General features: G+C 42.2%; 1 protein-coding gene across 3 annotated transcripts in view; it reads right to left on the bottom strand.

Annotated features, from left to right (window-relative positions):
* sh3rf1 (SH3 domain containing ring finger 1) overlaps window positions 1-21300 on the bottom strand; it is an 82449-nt gene that overhangs the window by 17317 nt on the left and 43832 nt on the right. For all 3 annotated transcript variants that reach the window (XM_063001884.1, XM_063001886.1, XM_063001885.1), the window contains exons 3-5: window positions 19664-19939; window positions 18165-18260; window positions 10226-10525 (exon numbers count right to left, since the gene is read on the bottom strand). In XM_063001884.1, the coding sequence (XP_062857954.1) occupies window positions 10226-10525; window positions 18165-18260; window positions 19664-19939 (672 nt within the window). The remainder of the gene's footprint in view (window positions 1-10225; window positions 10526-18164; window positions 18261-19663; window positions 19940-21300) is intronic.

Here is a 21300-nt window from a genome sequence, read left to right as displayed (position 1 = left end):
CCTTAACCCTCACTTAATGAATTGTATTCCATCACAGGTAAATCCAGATGTAAATCGCTTCAGATAAACAAAATCATCTGCTAAATGATGTCAATAGAAATGGAAACACAGGTAGTGTATTTATTTGCCATACTATTTAATACCGTAGTATGTGGTTTTGGATGCAGCCTAAATGATAACAGTTCTTCAAGTCAGTCTGGATAAGAAAGTTTGATCTATAAAATATATTTTTGGGGATCCACAGATCCACAGATCTTTTCCAACGTTTCATCTACAACAAGATGAAGAATTAAACTCTAAATCCAAGAAGGTAAAGCTTTATTTACTGTTCACATTTCTAATGACAACATTCTTTACACTACCTTTGTGAGTATTTGGCACTGAGCATTATTATCTTAGGATTGTGTGATCCTGCATAGCAATATATATACCCTGACAAAATTTGATTCTCTGATGGCAGTTCATGGCTTGTCCCTCGTCAGACCACTGTCAGTGGGTACCTACCATAGTTGCCTGTAAGCATCCCTTACTGTTTTGAACACACTTTAACCCAGTCATCTGTCCAAAACAGCTAGGCTCTTATCAAAGTCATTTGGGGCTCTATGTCGCCGATAGTACTATGAGTGACTACCCTCATCTCATTATTTATTTTGCCTGACCGTGACATGCACAATGGTTTAATATAAGCATTGCCATGCACATTTTTGGGGTGGTTGGTATTAAGGTTTTGGCTTATCAGTATCTTTGACCAAAACTGCCAGAATTACTAGTGCAAAAATTCTATTTATTAACCAAAACATAAAAAAAAACATATTAATTGTGCTGTTACTTTTGCACATGCAATTTTCCCTATAAGTTAAATTAATAACATAAACAGTATTTGTGAATTAAACCATGCTAATTGTTATGCAATGGACATGTAACTTATTTTCACTATTTATATATTTTATATATTTTGCATATAGAAAAATTGTAAAATTATTGTAAATACATTATTTAAAATAAAAATCATGCACAAAATTGTAAAATGTGTAAAAGATGGTTACTGTATATTTTGACTGTTCCTAAATTAGCACCTATTTATATATAGAAATACATGATGTAATTACCACACGTAGCCAAACTCCTTATCAAGTCACTTTATGAACCAGAAAGGCAATTCTAATTCTACAGCAATAATAACATTCCCATTTTTAACTCCTTTAATTTCCTGTTCTCTCGCTCACAGTGCGAAAAAGATCTTTATGGAATGATTCTGCATTTTGTACAGCTGCCTAGAGGACACATCAATCATGGATGTCTTCATCTTCCTCTATTTAGGTCCCCGAGCCCAGAATTATCCCGCTCTGCCAACAGCGTGACCTGAAAGTACCTCATTCTGGTAGCAATATGAACTGCTAAATGTCATTATGTGTAATTAATTGTGCATGAACACAACCGAGCTGCAGCTGCTAGAGCCAAAATTAATCCAGCAGTGATGTGTGCTTTTTGTGTGTTCTGTATTCAGGATTGAATGAAGAATGTGAAGAGATCAGAGTTTTTTTACAACCTTTTGTGTAGGAAAAAGTGAAGGTCAGAAGAGTATGTAGAGACGACTGTTTACTATCAGGTTTGAATACTTGTGTCACACTTTCTTTTAAACGTTAATATAAATCGTGTCATGCCATATCTATAAACAAACTTTGGTAGTAGAATGTTTCAGTTCATTTCTGCACAGCTTAAGCTGCCTTGTTCAACTGTAAGTAACAGTGATGTAGACACTTCAGGGAGCTACAACTGCTCAGTCATCAAGCAATAGGACATTCAAGCCAAGAATGTCCAACTGCTGAGTGCAGACAGTCACAGCATGCAAAAATCGTCAGTCCTTGGTTGCAACACTGCCAGTTCACTGGGAGCTTCAGAGAATGGTTTATTACCACTGAATAGCTGCACACAAAACATCACACTATATGCAATTTTAAGCAAGCACAGACTTAAGCAAGTGGTGTACATCCCCAACCTACTGGACTCTAGAGCAGTGGGAACACATTCTCTTAACTAATAAATCACACCATTTGGTCCAAAGTTTGAACAAAATAATCGATAATAATCGCTAATTTTAGTGGTTTGAGCTGGACCCTCTAATGCCCATCTAATGTTACTGCTATCTTACAATGCACAGTAACAAATATTACATTTCCCAGTGCACTGAAGTCTTCAGCCAGCTGCATGGGCACCTTGCTGAGAAGGACCGCAGGACAGCATGTGTGCTGTCTCCACAGACACGTGTAATGCACCAACTGCATCTTCACACCAGTCAGAAGCAAATTCCTACAGAAAGCTTCGGCCGTAAAAAGGACCACACTGATCTCTTGGTATTCTGTTACCGCTCACGTTGGTGACTTAAGCAGGCAGTAAAAGTTAATACTGCAGTGGTAAAGAGGTGATTCCCCATTTGACCTTCTCCAGACACGACCAAATATGTCTGTTGGGCACCCAGACCTGAGCTGGCATTTCTTCTAGTTTTAAAACTGATGAATATACACTGACCAGCCATATCATTAAAATCACCTCTTTGTTTCTACACTCACTGTCCATTTTATCAGCTACACTTACCATATAGAAGCACTTTGTAGTTTTACAATTACTGACTGTAGTCCATCAATTTCTCTTCAAACTTTTTTAGCCTGCTTTCACCTTGTTCTTCAATGATCAGGACCCCCACAGAGCAGGTATCATTTAGGTGGTGGATCATTCTCAGCACTGTAGTGACACTGACATGGTGGTGGTGTGTTAGTGTGTGTTGGCTGGTATGAGTGGATCACACAGCAGTGCTGCTTAAGTTTTTAAATACTGTGTCCACTCATTGTCCACTATATTAGACACTCCTAACTAGTTGTTGCATCTTGTAGATGTAAAGTCAGAGACGATTGCTAATCTATTGCTGCTGTTTGAGTCGGTCATCTTCTAGATCTTCATCAGATGTCATAGGCGCTGCCCACGGGGCGCTGTTGGCTGGATATTTTTGGTTGGTGGACTACTCTGAGTCCAGCAGTGACAGTGAGGTGCAAGGCTGCTGTGTCTGATCCACTCATACCAGCACAATACACACTAACACACCACCACCATGTCAGTGTCACTGCAGTGCTGAGAATGATCCACCACCTAAATAATACCGGCTCTGTGGGGGTCCTGACCATTAAAGAACAGCATGAAAGGGGGCTAACAAAGCATGTAGAGAAACAGATGGACTACAGTCAGTAATTGTAGAACTATAAAGTGCTTCTTTATGGTAAGTGGAGCTGAAAAATGGACAGTAAGTGTAGAAACAAGGAGGTGGTTTTAATGTTATGGCTGATCAGTGTATGTACCAGTTGTAATTACCAACAATTAAACTAAAATCCTGACCCCAGACAGTATTACTGTGGGGGAAATGTGTTGCTTTTGTTTTTGTAAGTTGGTCATTTGAATGCAGAATCACATCTTTAGTCTAAAGCTGTGTCTAAAAAAAAAAAGTCACATTAAGTGTACTTAAGCTTCAGTACATTGTAGTTTATGTAGCATGCTTTTAAGGGAAGTGGACACAATTTGGGACATATAAAAATGAATTTAAAAAAAGTTGATAATTACCAGATGTACAAAAGTCTGTTTCCAAGTATTATGAGTAAATGCAGGGACAAAAAAATATGTTTTTATAAACTTGGCTGTGTTTTCAGAGCATGCTTGGTTCACAGACGACACACTTGCACTGTTTTTTATAAAACAGATTTGTTTGGGTTCTGTGGCTATTTTTAGACTTTTTCCATTTTTAACTCCAACAATGTTCTGTCAGTTTAATTTCTTTCTATGATGCTCCAGTAAACATAGAAAAATCCAAGCATTTTTCCAAATTTTCCTCCCAATCTAGTCATTTTTAATTACCCAATTGTATTACACTTCCCCTCTACTGATGCTGATCTCCACTTCTGACTGAGGAGAGCCATGACTAAGACACGCCTCCACCCGACGTGTGCAGTAGCCGACTGCATCTTTTCACCTGCACGAGGCGAGTTCATATGTGGATCAGTTTTGTGTATGGAGAGCCACACGCTGATCGACACATTATTCCTCGACCATCCAGCAGAGGTCGTAATTGCATCAGTTATAAGGTCCCGATCTGACTTCCCACCCTGTATAAACAACAGCCAATTGTTGTTAATGTCGGATGGCAGAGCCGAGCTTCGAACCGACGAGTTCTAAATGTCAGCTCTGTTGTGCTAGCGTTTTTACACTGCGCCACCTGAGCGGCCGAAAAATCCATATTTTGAGAAATGCTTGCAGCATAAATTTTAGACCTGGGTAACTTTTGCATTTACATAGAATATGTATGAAGTATGAAGTGTTTGATGCTATTTTTTAATGATTTGAATACATAAATGCTGGGTTTACATGGAGTGAATATATTTCATTCAGCCAGCAAGTAAAATAAACTATTGTTGACGGGTTAATGTATTAATTAGTTCTTATTCTCATGTGTAGTATTTAGTTTCTGCACATTCTTCCCTTCATTCCTATGGCCAACTGTCATTGTTTCAGCACTACAGAAAAATACAAAGAACAAAAAACACTGACAGGTTACTTAATGAGTGTACATTACATGATGTCATGCTGTAACACGAACTCGATAAAGCGTGATGTGAGTCCAGGGAGTACGCAGAGTAAAAGACGTTTCATGTTACAGGCATGAACAGGCTTTTGTGGGGGGGATTTGGAATGCATGGTTAATTATTAGCATTGAAACAGACAGACAGGAATGTTAAAAAGACCTGATTATACTGCTCCTGTATGAAAGACAGGATGACAGGGAGAGGGATTGCGTGACTTCTTTACTCAGGAGGTGCGACGTTCAGCCGACCGTTTGGGAGTCGTGCCGATTTCAGGGAGGGCTCGACTGGCACCAGCTGTCTGTCAGACGACATAAACCAGCAACGTGGACAAAACTGGATTAAATACATTTAACGTTTAGAGAAGTTCTGGGAACGAGCAGGCTGTCAGAGAAAGAGAAAAAGCATGCCGAGGCAAGACGGCAGGACGAGGGAAAAAGCACAAGAGAAATTACATAATAAAAAATAAAGAGTAAGAGATCAGAGCAGAAAGCCACAAAGTACAGAGTCGTGCTGTGGAATTCGGACCTTTTAAGTTTACCGCAGCATCATGAAACTGACAGAAGAGTGTCGGTGTGACTGAAAAGGTTCTAATAATAGCCACAGAACCCAAACAAATTGGCCGTATAAAGAAAACGGAGCAAGTGTGTCGTCTATGAATCGAGCACGATCTGAAAACACAGACATGTTTATGAAAAACATATTTTAGTCCCTGTATTTATTTAGAAAAGAACTTCAATCTGACAGTTCAGAAAAAAGTAGGGATGTAACGATACACTCTACCCACAATGTGATGCGATTAACGATACTGGGTTCTAGATAAAAAAATTTTTTTAAACAAAATGAAATTGAAGACAAATGATGACAAAGTTTCCTTTCATTATTTCTCTTACAAATAAAATAAAATACTGTATTTGTGCTTATCTTTTATTTATCTACATAATGAATGCCCTTTTATTTCTGAGGTAGGTACATACTATGCAAAACAATGCTGAACATTTTCCTTTTTGGCCCGAAAATTCCAAACCTGGCAACCCTGTAGTGATGTCAACCAGGCGAGGTGAATAGCGCAAGTGTCCTCTGCTGTTCAAAGTGAATATCAATTCATTATACATGTAAACCCATTTGAATCGTTACACATGTGAATCGATACTTAACTGTCTTGTGGTGCATCGTTACATCCCTAAAAAAAAGTCATGTGTTCTAATCATTCAGTCACCAAAAATCCAAAGACTTACATATACCACATGGCCAAAAGTATGGGAACAGCTAACCATAAGCTTTGTGAACATTGCATACCAAAAACAAAGGCATTTGTATGACGTTTAGGGGTAATATGAAGTCCCTAGGGGTAAATGCATAAGACATATGATTAACACATGAGAAGCTGCCAGCTTCTGCCGCTTTGCTCAGTGCTTGGCTTAAGAGGTGTGGTAAAACATCATCTAAGTGTCACACACCATGACACGAATCTGCATTTGTGTGGAATAACCGTCAGATTTACTCTGAAAGTGCCGACATGTATCTATGATTAGCTGTATTTTCCTTACTGTTGCACTTTTAAACTTGTGTTACAGCTCAAGGTGCTGAGAAATTGTGAGAATCGGCTTTTCCGAGGGAGTTTAAAACACCTATCATTAAAAAAAGCGTACTAAAAGCTTACTTTAATGTATACTATATGTCATACTGCATACATGTATGAGGAAATCGAAATTAAATGGTTAATACTCAAGTAAACAATTATGTGTGAAAAGGTTGAACACTTGTATATAGTTGTAATCTTGGTAACAAAATACTCTAAAATGTCCCTACTGCATCAGCTTTCTCATGTCTGTTATTAATAAGGAGACACAGTTAGTCTCCACTGATAAAGTAACGTAATACTCCAACATTTCCTCATTCCACCACAGACATCTTTCAAAGCCCTGAATAAGGATCAGTGTTCCCTGAGAACAGTCTCAGCCCCGGTCTACTGCCAACAGCCCTGGTATCAGCCAGAAACCTGAGAAACTCGATCCGTTTTAGTAGAGGTGACCCATTCCAGCCTTCACCGATCTCTGTAGTGTAAAGAGAAATAGCTGTGTGGGCACCTCCTGAAGCGAAATGAATGGATGTCTAAGCGTCTGTCTGTCCGATAGCAGGATCAGTCAGCATTGTGACTGACTGGCGTTCAGGGTGGGGGTTAATGTGGTAATGCAACCGTGAGCATTCACACCCTGTTGGACTCTGTGGAATGAGGAAGGGATAGACTGAGTCCAGGGACACTGGAGAACGACAGGAGATACAGAAGAGGAGGGCCAGAACACACTAATGTATTGAAACATCAGATCTTTCAACTTGACTGCACAGGTACTTTTTTTGTATTTTTCCCCAATTTTCCCCCAATTTAGTTGTATCCAATTACCTAATTGCATTACACTTCCCCTCTACTGATGTTAACCTCTACTCTGACTGAGGAGCGCCACGACTGACACACGCCCCCTCCAACACGTGTACAGTACCGACTGCATATTTTCACCTGCACCTATCGTGAGACACACCCTGACCCCACTATCCCTTAACTCTATGCAGAGGTCATAATTGCATCAGTTATGAGGTATCCCCTCCGACTGCAAACGAGTCAATCGTTGTTCGCTTAGGCGCCAAGCCAGCCGGTAGCAAAGCCGAGATTCAAACCGACGAGTTTGAGAAGTCAGCTCAGGTGTGCTAGCATGTTTTACCGCAATACCACCAGGTCAGAGATGATTTGACAACATATTGGGTGGGTGGTCCTAATGTTTTAGCTCATATATGATATACATATATATATATATATATATATGATATATATATATATATATATATATATATACTGTATATACGTATATATACAGGTCCTTCTCAAAAAATTAGCATATTGTGATAGTTCATTATTTTCCATAATGTAATGATAAAAATTAAACTTTCATATATTTTAGATTCATTGCACACCAACTGAAATATTTCAGGTCTTTTATTGTTTTAATACTGATGATTTTGGCATACAGCTCATGAAAACCCAAAATTCCTATCTCAAAAAATTAGCATATCATGAAAAGGTTCTCTAAACGAGCTATTAACCTAATCATCTGAATCAACGAATTAACTCTAAACACCTGCAAAAGATTCCTGAGGCTTTTAAAAACTCCCAGCCTGGTTCATTACTCAAAACTGCAATCATGGGTAAGACTGCCGACCTGACTGCTGTCCAGAAGGCCATCATTGACACCCTCAAGCAAGAGGGTAAGACACAGAAAGAAATTTCTGAACGAATAGGCTGTTCCCAGAGTGCTGTATCAAGGCACCTCAGTGGGAAGTCTGTGGGAAGGAAAAAGTGTGGCAGAAAATGCTGCACAACGAGAAGAGGTGACCGGACCCTGAGGAAGATTGTGGAGAAGGGCCGATTCCAGACCTTGGGGGACCTGCGGAAGCAGTGGACTGAGTCTGGAGTAGAAACATCCAGAGCCACCGTGCACAGGCGTGTGCAGGAAATGGGCTACAGGTGCCGCATTCCCCAGGTCAAGCCACTTTTGAACCAGAAACAGCGGCAGAAGCGCCTGACCTGGGCTACAGAGAAGCAGCACTGGACTGTTGCTCAGTGGTCCAAAGTACTGTTTTCGGATGAAAGCAAATTTTGCATGTCATTCGGAAATCAAGGTGCCAGAGTCTGGAGGAAGACTGGGGAGAAGGAAATGCCAAAATGCCTGAAGTCCAGTGTCAAGTACCCACAGTCAGTGATGGTCTGGGGTGCCATGTCAGCTGCTGGTGTTGGTCCACTGTGTTTTATCAAGGGCAGGGTCAATGCAGCTAGCTATCAGGAGATTTTGGAGCACTTCATGCTTCCATCTGCTGAAAAGCTTTATGGAGATGAAGATTTAATTTTTCAGCACGACCTGGCACCTGCTCACAGTGCCAAAACCACTGGTGAATGGTTTACTGACCATGGTATTACTGTGCTCAATTGGCCTGCCAACTCTCCTGACCTGAACCCCATAGAGAATCTGTGGGATATTGTGAAGAGAAAGTTGAGAGACACAAGACCCAACACTCTGGATGAGCTTAAGGCCGCTATCGAAGCATCCTGGGCCTCCATAACACCTCAGCAGTGCCACAGGCTGATTGCCTCCATGCCACGCCGCATTGAAGCAGTCATTTCTGCAAAAGGATTCCCGACCAAGTATTGAGTGCATAACTGAACATAATTATTTGAAGGTTGACTTTTTTTGTATTAAAAACACTTTTCTTTTATTGGTCGGATGAAATATGCTAATTTTTTGAGATAGGAATTTTGGGTTTTCATGAGCTGTATGCCAAAATCATCAGTATTAAAACAATAAAAGACCTGAAATATTTCAGTTGGTGTGCAATGAATCTAAAATATATGAAAGTTTAATTTTTATCATTACATTATGGAAAATAATGAACTTTATCACAATATGCTAATTTTTTTAGAAGAACCTGTGTATATATATATATATATATATATAATATTTATTTTATTATTATTTTTTTACATTTTCTCCCCTTTTTCTCCCTTTTAGCATGTCCAATTGCCCGATTGCGTCATGCTTTCTCTCCACCAATGCTGATCCCTGCTCTGATTGAGGAGAACGAAGCTAACCCACGCCCCCTCCGACACGTGGGCAGCAGCCGTATGCATCTTATCACCTGCACTTTGACAAGTGCAATGCGGATCAGCACTGTGTACAGAGAGACACACCCTGAGAGCACTCTTTTCCCCATCACTGTGTAGGCGCCATCAATCAGCTAGCAGAGGTCGTAATTGCATTAGTTATGAGAGAGAGACTCTATCCGGCTTAATCCCACCCATATCTGAACAACAGGCCAATCGTTGTTCATGTGGCCGCTCAGCCTAGCCGGCAGGCAGAGCTGAGATTCGATACAATGTGTTCCAGCGTGTGTTCCTACCGCTGCCCACCTGAGCGGCGCTCATATATGATTTTTGTGATAATCAGGATTTTTTTGTTGATTTAAAACACGACACTTGTGGTAAGATGGCAGAATGGGGCAAACCTGCACTTTTGGAATGTTCGGGTTGGGGGGACAACAGACAAATGTCTTTATGCTCAGATAATCTGATTCCCTTCCGTTCAGTGTTTGGTGTTTATCAGTAAAGCTATTCTGCCAGAATGTGGCGCTATCCTGGCATTGACAATACCCTCTTAGTGTTAGTACGCACATTTGGAAATGCTTATGCTGTTTCAGAATCAGGGAAAGACTTTTTAACAAGGCAGACGTGCAGTCCATTCATCTGTAGCTGTTGTGATGCTTCATGGTGTGAAATGCAAAAACTCCCTCTGCAGCAGTAACAACATCTTCTGTGTTACCTGATCTCACTAAAAAGCTTATTTACCTGACAAACTTTCTCTTCTTTAGCTGCAGTTTTGTGTTTTGCTAAACTAGAACCTTTATTGGACACTTTGCAGGTCATACATTCTGCTTCCCAAGGATCCTGACCAGCATGTGCAGACTACGAAAGCCAAATCCCGGACATTTTTGGTGATTTAAAAATCCCGGCCGGACACATGCGGTCACCCTACTTTATTCATACAGCCGTCTCTCACCTGTGAGGGGGCGCTGGACGACAGGCCACCACTGAGCTCGCTGATTCGAGCAGCCGCTGTCGGGTTCGAGGAGCTGATGAGCACCGGCCCACTGATCTCCATGGAGTGGCGCTGGGGCGGTGGAGCCAGACACGGTTTATGGGACATGGACAGCGAGGTAAACGAGTGACGCTTCTTGCTGTTCTTCTTCTCCCCTGAGGCTTTCTGTGCCCCGTTTGTCTGATGTCCCGAGGATGAACCCTCGGCTGAGTCGTCTGGTACTTTGTCCAGCTCGATGAGCTGCCGTGCGGCAGAGTTAAACTGTGAGACAAAAATGGAAAGAACGTTAGGAGTCATTTATTTTGTTGCGTGAAACTAATTGGCGCTATGCAACGATGAAGCAGATGAAAGGAGGACCAGATTAGAAGAGCAATTGAAAGCAGGGTGGAAGCAAGTGGGTGGAAGATGGAAGCGGGTACATATTACTGTCACTCACAGGCAGCTCTGCTCAACACAGACGGAGTGTTGGTGTCATTGTATTCATCAGCTACTTTCATGGGGAATGGGAATCAAAGGAAGTCATTAAAGCATTGTCCTCCGGCAGAGTCATGTTATCATCACTCGCACACGTTTAGCCCAGAACAACCAGCTCAATACATCACATAAAGTCAAACTGTGCACACACTGGGAAGCCAGAAATTGGTTAAATTCACCTACTGGCTCAAAAGTCTTTACTCTAACAAACTGTAATGCTTGTACATGTTAAAATATGAGAATAAACTGGAAAATCACACCCACATTTATTGCTATTTTTATTCCCAATTTGGCATAGCCAATTTGTCTTCTGTTGCTGGAGACCCAGATCGCATCCAGGGAGGGTATATTTGCCTGACACAAGCTCCCTCCGAAACATGTACAGTCCACTGACCCCTCCTTATTCGCCCATACTTGGTGGATTTGCGTGTGAGGTCAGTTTCCCGCCAGGAGAGTCACACATTGATCCGAGTGTTCCTTCACTTCTGTACAGGCGCCTCGGGCTACTAACCAGGGTCCTTACACTGCATCGAAGATTCCACCCCTTTTCCAGTCTGGTCTTTTCCCACCCAGAAGACTTTAGTTGCCAATTTTTGTCTGCTGAAGGCACAGCCAACCATGCACGCTAGACGGCGCCCGGCCGACCGTTAGCAAAGCTGAGATGTGAACTCGGGGAGTTCAGAATCCCAGCTCTAGTGTGCTAGCGGAACATCCCACTTTGCCACACCACCAATAATTCAATTAATAAAAGTCATAAATAAAAAGACAAATAAAAGGACACTAATAAGCTCAGTGGGTAGAGCCTTGGACTATCAATCGAAAGGTCGAGAGCTTGAATCCCAGCACTGTCATGTCTGTCATGCAGACTCTGCTCCAGGGGTGCCGTACAACAAGCTGGGATACGTGAAGAAAGACTTTCGTTGTACTGTACACCTGTACATGTAAATATGACAAATAAAGGCGTTCTATTTAGTATGAGCAATTCAACACAGACTGCATGGCTAACTGCTAAATTTATACACGTTAACAAGGTTGATAGTAAACTGGCTACAAGTAGTGTCTACATACTTTTGACCATGTGGTGTACACTCACCAAGCACTTTTTGGATACACCTATTTGTTATGTGCATACACTGATTATTTAATAAGATACACCTACTATACTGATGAACTTGGTTTACAACTGGGTATTCAACTACTAACTGTAGACTATCTGTTGTTCTGTGCACTGTCACTCCCTGTACACTATATCATTAGAAAGCGACCACCACTGACCAGATGATGTTTTTTGAGTTGTGGATCATTCCGAGCACTGACAATATCATGGTAATGTTCTGGTATGAGTGAATCAGGTGCAGCAGTGTTGTTGGGAACATCTCACTGTCAATGCTGGCAGAATAGAGTTTTGACTAGAGCAGGGCTGCAACCTTTGTATGGGTCACGAGCCAAAAGAATGGGTCGCAGGAAAGAAAAAAAAAATACTTTTAACAGGTACATAAAACAAAATAAACTTGTACACGAATGCCCCCTTGTGGAGGCTTTACATTACATCTTGTGAACCACAGTGGGACCAGATTGCCATCATTTTTATTAATTGGTATTTAGAAGTATATTTCAATTTGTGTTTCATTGTGATGCACTGTTTGTGTTGCGTGGGTTGTTTTATACTTATAAACAAAATGTGGGTCATTTAAAAAAAAAAAATAGGACGATTCACACACTTTGTGCATGAAAGAAAACACAGCCACTAACTGTACCCCTACAACCAGTACTAACAGGTTATGTGTTTCTAAGAAAAGGCCAGTAGGTTTAAACAGTATCTAAAAATCCCAACACTGCTGCACCTGATGAACACATACCAGTAGTACATGCCATTACAATGTCAGTGCCGTTGCAGTTCTGAGAATAGTCCATCTATTCAGCGACTGTCACTCTGAATTGATAAATGGGGTATGGGGTAACAAAGTGTACAGTGCAACAAATGCACCTCGGAACTGGACCACAAAGCAGTGGAAGAAGGTGGCCTGGTCTGATAAATCAGATCAAATTCCACAGATCTCAATCCAGTCGGGCAGGTCAGATCCATGGAGGTCCCACCTCACAACTTACAGGAGTTAAAGGATCTGCTGCTAACATCTTGGTGCCAGATAAAACAGCACACCTTCAGGGGTCTAGTGGAGTCCATGCCTCGACGGGTCAGGGCTGTTTTGGCAGCAAAAATGGGACCAACACAATATTAGGAAGGTGGACATAATGTTATGCCTGATCGGTATATATCATGTATTTAATTTAATACGTTAAGAACTCAATCCTGCTACTTATATTCAACCATCTTCCACTTACCAGATAGGTGTACCTAATAAATTGATCGGTGAGTCTACATACCATTCATACATAATACATCCACTTCAACAACAGGCAGCGTGCGTGAGCGTCGAAAAAACAGCTCATAAAAGGCTATTTTTTCCCTCCGTACCCATCACTCTCTTTCATACAGCTGCATGTGTCGCTTCTGATGTCAGCCGAGTGTGAGATTACATGCTCAAAAGCATTTCGCTTGTTTTTGGAAACTGCCGCCGTTATGAAAATAGCTACGGCTTTTGTGCGCCTCGTCCTGCCGCCCCCCTTTCATCACCCTCTTTCTTTTTTCTCCGTTTGCGTGACAGAGGAAGGCGTGTGAGACGGGAGCTATCCGGGTTGTTTTGAGGGTTATATTTGGGCCCGGGTTAGAGAACGAGCTCACACGCTGCTGTTAGAAGAAAGGTGTGAAGTTGAGAATGTGGTGAGGGTGCCGTGTTCGAATTGCCCCAGATTTGAAAAACTGAGACTGGGATTTAAACTCTTTATAACCTGTATAAGGTGCTAGAGCGATAAAGTAAGAATTTATGAGCCCCTCCAGAACACAATTTTTTTTCAATTTTTGCATCATCTGCTTTTGTATCATTCCCCAAGTAAAACTTTCTATACCACTGCAGGAGACTCACAGACTACTATACACCCCCTCTGACTGGTGGGTAGTCGCAGACCGCTTCTTTTTACCTACCAGAGACAGAGTATCACTGACAGAAGTATCAAAGATACGAAAAGTCCCGCATTACTATTCAGGTGCCTTAACATGCCAGCAGAGGCAGCAATTGTAGCAACAATGAGGAACCCATTCGCCCATGCCCTCCCTCAGACACAGTCAATTATGTCTATGTGAAAAGATTTAAAATTGACTTGTGGCATTTATTCAAGCAATTGAGTAATTGAAGCAACTAAATGCCTTGCTCAGGGGGCCAAAATGTGTTGGGCTAGCAAGCAAGCAACCTTTAGATTAATAGTCCGGAACCTTAACCACTGAGCTACCCCTGCAAAGACATGTCTGAACTGCAGACAGGCCAGTCTAGCACTTGCGCACTATTGCAATGAAGCCACACTGTTGTAACACATGCAGATTGTAGCTTAGCATTGTCGTGCTGAAAGGAAATGCTTTTATGCCCTTTGAGATAAATGCGATTAGTTCACATAAAATGCAAATAATAAACAATGAGTTTACTGTCCCAGTGTTTTTTACAATTTAAGGGGAATCTAATCAGACCAATGCACGTCTGTCAGAAGAGGAAAAACAAATGCTCCATGGGTAGTTAGATTAATTTATAAGAAATGCTTCAGACAGGACTAATTCTGTGTCTGGGTCCCAGTCTACCTTTGAAGTTCGGCATTATGAAGTTTGGAACACAGCCAAGCATATTCTATCATTCAATTCAAGTGTTTTTTATTTATTTTTTCCCCTTTTTCTCCCCCTTTCTAGCGAATCCAATTGTTCAATTTGCATCGTGCTTCCTCTCCGTCTATGCCGAACTCTGCCCTGACCGAGGAGATCAAAGCTAACCCATATCCCCTCCGAAACGTGAGCAGCAGCCGGATGCATTTTTGCCACCCGCACATTGATGAGTTTGGTGCCACCTAGCGTTGCATGCGGAGAGACACACCCACTCATCTTTGTGCAGGCGCCTCTAATCAGCCGGCAGAGGTCGTAATCGCATTCTGACAGAGAGAGACCCACATCCGGTTCTTTGTCCCACCCCCCCAACTGAGCAACCGGCCAATCGTTGCTCATACAGCCATCTCAGCCTCGAACCGGTGAGGCAGAGCTGGATTCGATACGAGGTACTAAGAATCCAGCTCTGGTTGCAGCGTGTCTTTTTACCGCTGCACCATCTGAGCGGCAATTCAAGTGTTATTTAATCATTGAAAAATCCGTGAACTCTGTGATTTTTGGAAAACGAGCTCTAATAATCAGTAATCGAGTAAGTGAGTAATTATTTAAACATGGTGAAAATGCTGTAGCATCATGAACATCAGCGCTCGACACCGAGGACAGATGTGTAATCATGTAGTGATGTGATGGATTGTTTACACACAGAGAATACTACACGACAATGTCACGTAATTACAGAAACGATCCTGTCAGCATCATTAGGAATGAGGACACGTTCGGTCAAGTCTCAAATTCTCATAAAAGCCGACGATTCCATTTTTGCATCAGTTATCAACAAACATCATGACTTTTTTGTCACGCACGATTATTTACAGAGCTTTTTAGAGGACTCGGCCAATTCAACAGCTTTTGTTGACAGCAGAGATCAAAACAGAAGCTGCCTAATTAAACACGCCGGCGGTTATTGAAGCCGATGATGGACGTGTGTTTGTGAATGCCTGCAGGCTTTTCTATGAGTCAAGTCATGCATAAGGTAATTAAAACCTTCCTCAAATAAAATAGACAGTTACATTAAGAAGAAAAAATCAATCACGAATACAACAACAGGGTTCCAAATAATCACGAACACACAAAAAAATCGACACGGCGTTTGTATTTAATAAATAGAGACAACAACTGTTAACCATGGAACAACACTGATAATTAAAAACAAAGCTAAATACACAGATCAGGTATAACATTATGACCACTGACAGGTGAAGTGACTAACACTGATTATCTCCTCATCACGGCACCTGTTAGTGGGTGGGATATATTAGGCAGCAAGTGAACATTTTATTCTTAGCAGGAAAAATGAGCAAGCGTGAGGATTTGAGCAAGTCTGACAAGGGCCAAATTGTGATGGCTAGACGACTGGGTCAGAGAATCTCCAAAACTGCAGCTCTTGTGGGGTGTTCCCGGTCTGCAGTGGTCAGTATCTATCAAAAGAGGTCTAAGTAAGGAACAGTGGTAAACCAGCGACAGGGGCATGGGCCAAGGCTCACTGATGCACGTGGGGAGCGAACGCTGGCCAATGTGGTCTGATCCAACAGACGAGCCGCTGTAGCTCAAAATGCTGAAGAAGTTCATGCTGGTTCTGATAGAAAGGTGTCAGAATACACAGTGCGTCACAGTTCGTTGCGTATGGAGCAGCATAGCCGCAGGCCAGTCAGGGTGCCCATGCTGACCCCTATCCACCACCGAAAACACCAACAATGGGCACGTGAGCATCAGAACTGGACCACAGAGCAATGGAAGAAGGTGGCCTGATCTGATGAATCACGTTTTCTTTTACATCACGTGGATGGCCGGGTGCGTGTGCGTCGCTTACCTGGGGAACACATGGCATCAGGATGCATTATGAGAACAAGGCAAGCCGGTGGAGGCAGTGTGATGCTTTGGGTAATGTTCTGCTGGGAAACCTTGGGTCCTGCCATCCATCCATGTGGATGTTACTTTGACACGTACCACCTACCTAAGCATTGTTGCAGACCATGTACACCCTTTCATGGAAACGGTATTCCCTGTTGGCTGTGGCCTCTTTCAGCAGGATGATGCGCCCTGCCACAAAGCAGAAATGTTTCAGGGATGGTTTGAGGAGCACAACAACGAGTTTGAGGTGTTGACTTGGCCACTAAATTCCCCAGATCTCAATCCAATCAAGCTTCTGTGTGATTGACTGAACAAATAAGTCCATCCATGGAGGCCCCACCTCACAACTTACAGGAGTTAAAGGATCTGCTGCTAACATCTTGGTGCCAGATACCACAGCACACCTTCAGAGGTCTAGCGGAGTCCATGCCTCAATGGGTCAGGACTGTTTTGGCAGCAAAAGGGGGACCAATACAATATTAGGAAAGTGGTCATAATGTTATGCCTGATCGGTGTATGTCTGGGAAACCAAATTCAATTTCCCACTTATTTAACAAAAAATGAGGGTTCTTCAAAAAGTTTCCGCACTCTTTAAAACTCTATTTATTAAGAATTTCAAAAACATTTTACTACACAATCACCTTCCTTCCCGATGCATTTTTCCCAGCGTCGTACCAACTTTTTAATTACATCAGCAAAAAAATTTTCTTGGTTAAGCGTAGCCACTTATGGCCCGCTGCTTTTACATCATCATCACATGAAAATCTTCTTCCCTTTAAAGCTTCTTCAAGTGTCTAAAAAGGTGGAAATCATATAGCTCTAAATGCAGACTATAAGTGTCTCTCAGTCTCTCAGACACGACTAATTACTACTCCTCCCACCATCAGCGTTTACAACCACAATATAAAAGTGCGGAAACTTTTTGAAGATCTCTCGTACATATTTAATTAAAGAACGGGCGGCACGGTGGCTCAGTGGGTAGCACTGTCGTGTCGCATCACAGCAAGAAGGTCCTGGGTTCGATCCCCAGCTGGGGTGGTCCGGGTCCTTTCTGTGTGGAGTCCGGGTGGGTTTCCTCCGGGTGCTCCGGTTTCCCCCACAGTCCAAAGACATGCAAGTGAGGTGAATTGGAGACACTAAATTGTCCATGACTGTGTTTGATATAATATTGTGAACTGATGAACCTTGTGATGAGTAACTACCGTTCCTGTCATGAATGTAACCAAAGTGTCCTAATAATCCTAATAAATAAATAAATAATAATTAAAGAACAGATTTGAAACAACAGGCAACCATTTCCTTAACATAACTGGAGCTTGTTTTTGTTGATTAAGCAAATATAGTCTGAATGCTAGGGCTTTATGAGGAGCTTTCTGCATTGACTGGAGACAAACATTGTAGTCATTGTGTGTGGCAGGTGTGTGTGTGTGTGTACATAAGAGATGTCAATAATTAAAACTGTGTAATGGATCACAGCCAAAGATGGTTATCAGTTCATCTTACTGTTCGCTTACTGTAATGCCGCTGGTTAAAATCGTTATTTAAATTCATTTCTAACAGCTGACGCTTTGCCTGCAATTGAAAGCGGAGGTAAAGATCTTTACAGATTTCAAATGCACCCACACCACAGATAAGATAGATTCGACTGGAAAAGCTGCATCCCAGGTGCTGGATGGCACAGCGGTTAAACATGCTAACACACCAGGTGAAGAGAAGCAATGGTCGTTGTCCGGATATGACTAGATGAGGAGGAAAACTGGGGGGGATGCATCTCTTATGTGTATAAATGTAATTCCTCCGAATGTGTTTTACCTCTACATATGATATGGGAAAGATGCCAATCTTATCTCCCAGCATTCCTTCAGCCCAGTTCTGATCCACCCGCCGAATCACTGTGAGAATATCATCCTGCAAAGACAAGAAGACAAAAAAAGGGTGAACTTATTACTTAGAATAAATGTGTTTTATAAGCAGACATATTCTATTAACCGTTGATTAATGTCTGACACATTTCTATATACAGTGTTAGAAGATTTTTTCGATGGAAGGATAAAATGTGTGTTTGATGAACAATCCATCGCTAAATAAATGCTTAAATGCTAAATTTGAGCTTGGGGAAAACTGTATTGTATTGTAATGCATTATTGATGTACTACTTACTCTAGACTACCTTCCCTAGGCCTTATTTTAGGGTAGGATATGCACATTCCAGTCAAAAGAATGGTGGCATTTGGCAAGCAGCATCTCAATAAGGTACAGAGGAACCTCAATTTAGCGAACTGGGGGGGCAGCACTGGCCAGTAACACGTGAATGTCCGAAACTGAGTTTTTTTATCCCCAGGGGGTGCAAAAAAAAAAAAAAAAAAAAAAAAAAAAAAAAAAAAAAAAAAAAAACACAGCACTGAGGTCCATAAAAGGGCTAAACATGCACAACATAAATAGTTGTGTAAATATATAATATCTGGGAGTATCAATAATTTTTTCGAAGCCGTAACTAGAACTGGAACTTGCAAATTAAGAATAAAACACAGAGAAAAAGGCGAGAACAAAGCGAGCCTCCTGTCAAAATAAAGCCTATAACTAATGTAAACAGAGAGACGTGCGCTAGCTAGCAGACGATTACTGAACTACTGGCTTTGGTACACTTCTAGTGAGAATTTTAAACGACTCGCTAGCATGTCAACCAACATCTCCATCCGTTGAATTTGATGACAAGCCCAAATTTGCAAATAAAAACACTTGTGCAAGTTTATACAAATTAAAAATCATAAATAATTTATTTTCGTTTGAAAATAACTCAAGTTTCTCCGCAACGTCTGCCATGTGTTTTTTAATTTTCTGTGAGAAAAGTTGTGCCACACTGAATGCTGGGATTGCCTCCACCGCTAAGGCAGCATCGGACGCTCACTCGTTTCTGAGTCAATTTACAGTTGAAATTTTAAGATATCTTACTAGTGAGCATATTAAGGCATCTAGGATTTCGAACAGCCTCCTTCTCGGGAGCGCAAACAGGATGACATAAAATGCTGTTTATGTAGAGAGCTCACTAGGTTTTCGAACACAGCCTGAGTCTGTTAAATAGAAGTCTGTTAAATCAAGGTTCCTCTGCACTTTATTTCAGTTAGACTGGCCAAGATAGCAAAGCCATGATTCATTTTGACATACAGGAGTTTAAACAACACATCTGGTTACATAACCACCTTAAAATTGGCACAACCCATGTAAAATCCAGCCATTCCATGAGGTCCGCAGATGTTTCCACAACTGTCTGTACACAGATGTGCACCTATGTATGCCTATGCTTTCCTCACCTTGGAAAAAGGAAGGCAGTCCTTGTCAGCCTCCTTGTCCTTTAGCTCGAAGTCGTACAGCGCCTTGCACTGCGGCGGCGGCTGCGGAAGCGGCTTGATGACCTGCACGAAGCTAGCGGGGAAGAAGCCGTGAACTCCGCCCATCTCACCGTGGTACCAGTTCTCGTCCACCTGGCGGCGAAGGATGATGATGTCTCCCTTGCTGAACTTGAGGTCACCGGGCTCCTTGCCATCGTAGTTGTACAAGGCCTTGGCGCAGGGGAGCTGGGGCACGCCCTGAAACACAAACCCAGAGAGAGATCAATTAGTCCACATTTTTAGAACTTTGACATTATGCAAGAGCAGGTTCATTTCTTTGTAAAATGCTAAAAGGATCAGAAATAGTTGAGACCACCAGGGACTACAACAACAAAGCCTTTTTTGTATTTATTTATTTTATTTTCTCCCCGATTTAGCATAGCCAATTAGTCTTCCACTGCTGGGGATCCTGATTGTGTTTCGAGGAGGCTGTATGAGCCTACTCCACACCCCCTACGACAAGCGCATAGTCCCTCGCCCCCTTGTTTTTCATCCGTGCCTCGGTCTGCTAACCAGGGTCCTCGCACAGCATTTGAAGACCCCACCCACTCAGTCCGGTCTTTTCCCACCCAGCAGATTCAATGTCTGCTAGATCAGGGGTTTTCAACCTGTGGGGCATACCTGTCTGGGGGGGGCGCTAGTGCCTGACCAGGGGGCGTTGCATTACGAGATTTCTTTACTTCTAAAACTAAAGCAATTCATTTTTCACCCACAGGAGACATATTTGATTAGTCTAACTGACCACGCTCACACGCACGTTTAATGTTATCCAGTTCAGTCTGAAAAAAAACACTAACTGAAGATAAACCGGTGACAAAAGCAACGACTGCTGTTATAGGACGTGTGTGTGGTAGAAAACGCATAAACAAAACATACATATATATGTATATATATATAAAAAGAATCACTTCATGCCTGCACAATCCAATTAAAACATGAGGTGCCAAGTGATTCCTGTTTTCTATAAAACCTTTAAAAGCATTTCACTGAACGTCTCTGAAAAGTCCAACAAGGCTCCATTTAGTGTAATTTATAGAGGCAATCACTCGCCGGCCTCATCCAAGCAGCAGTGAAATAAATCTCCTCCTCTCACCACAACACAAGTCCATGCACCGCCTCGCGTCCGAGCCCCATCTGCGTTCCTTCACTCGCTGACAAAACCCCAAAAAAGCTCGGGGGTTTGCCCTTGGACTCACAATACTGCCGGCTGAGGCTTATTTATCAGCGTGTGAAGAGCTTTGTGGTGCTGGTCCAGTCATCTAGAACCAGTCAAAGCACCATTCAGCAGTGACAATGATCCACAGGCCGAGAGTACCCCACCACCACGAGCTTCCTCCTGTCCTCTATACACGCCGGGCTGAGAGCAGAATCCTAAACACACCACCACACAGTTGCAATCTGCAAAACAGACGAGGACTTGGCACAGCGGTACTGTTTGTATCTGATGACCCGCAGAAATGCCCGAAGGAGACTCGGCGCTCCTTCGCTGACTTTTTATGAGCCGCAAAGGGAGGAAAGGGAGGTCAAAAGATGATGTGCTTGCACACATGTGAATTTAC

The sequence above is a fragment of the Trichomycterus rosablanca genome, chromosome 9 (assembly GCF_030014385.1).
Source record: "Trichomycterus rosablanca isolate fTriRos1 chromosome 9, fTriRos1.hap1, whole genome shotgun sequence".
In the NCBI taxonomy this organism is placed as follows: domain Eukaryota; kingdom Metazoa; phylum Chordata; class Actinopteri; order Siluriformes; family Trichomycteridae; genus Trichomycterus; species Trichomycterus rosablanca.
Note: the sequence above shows the minus strand (reverse complement) of the source record. Positions and strands in the feature narration are given on the sequence as shown.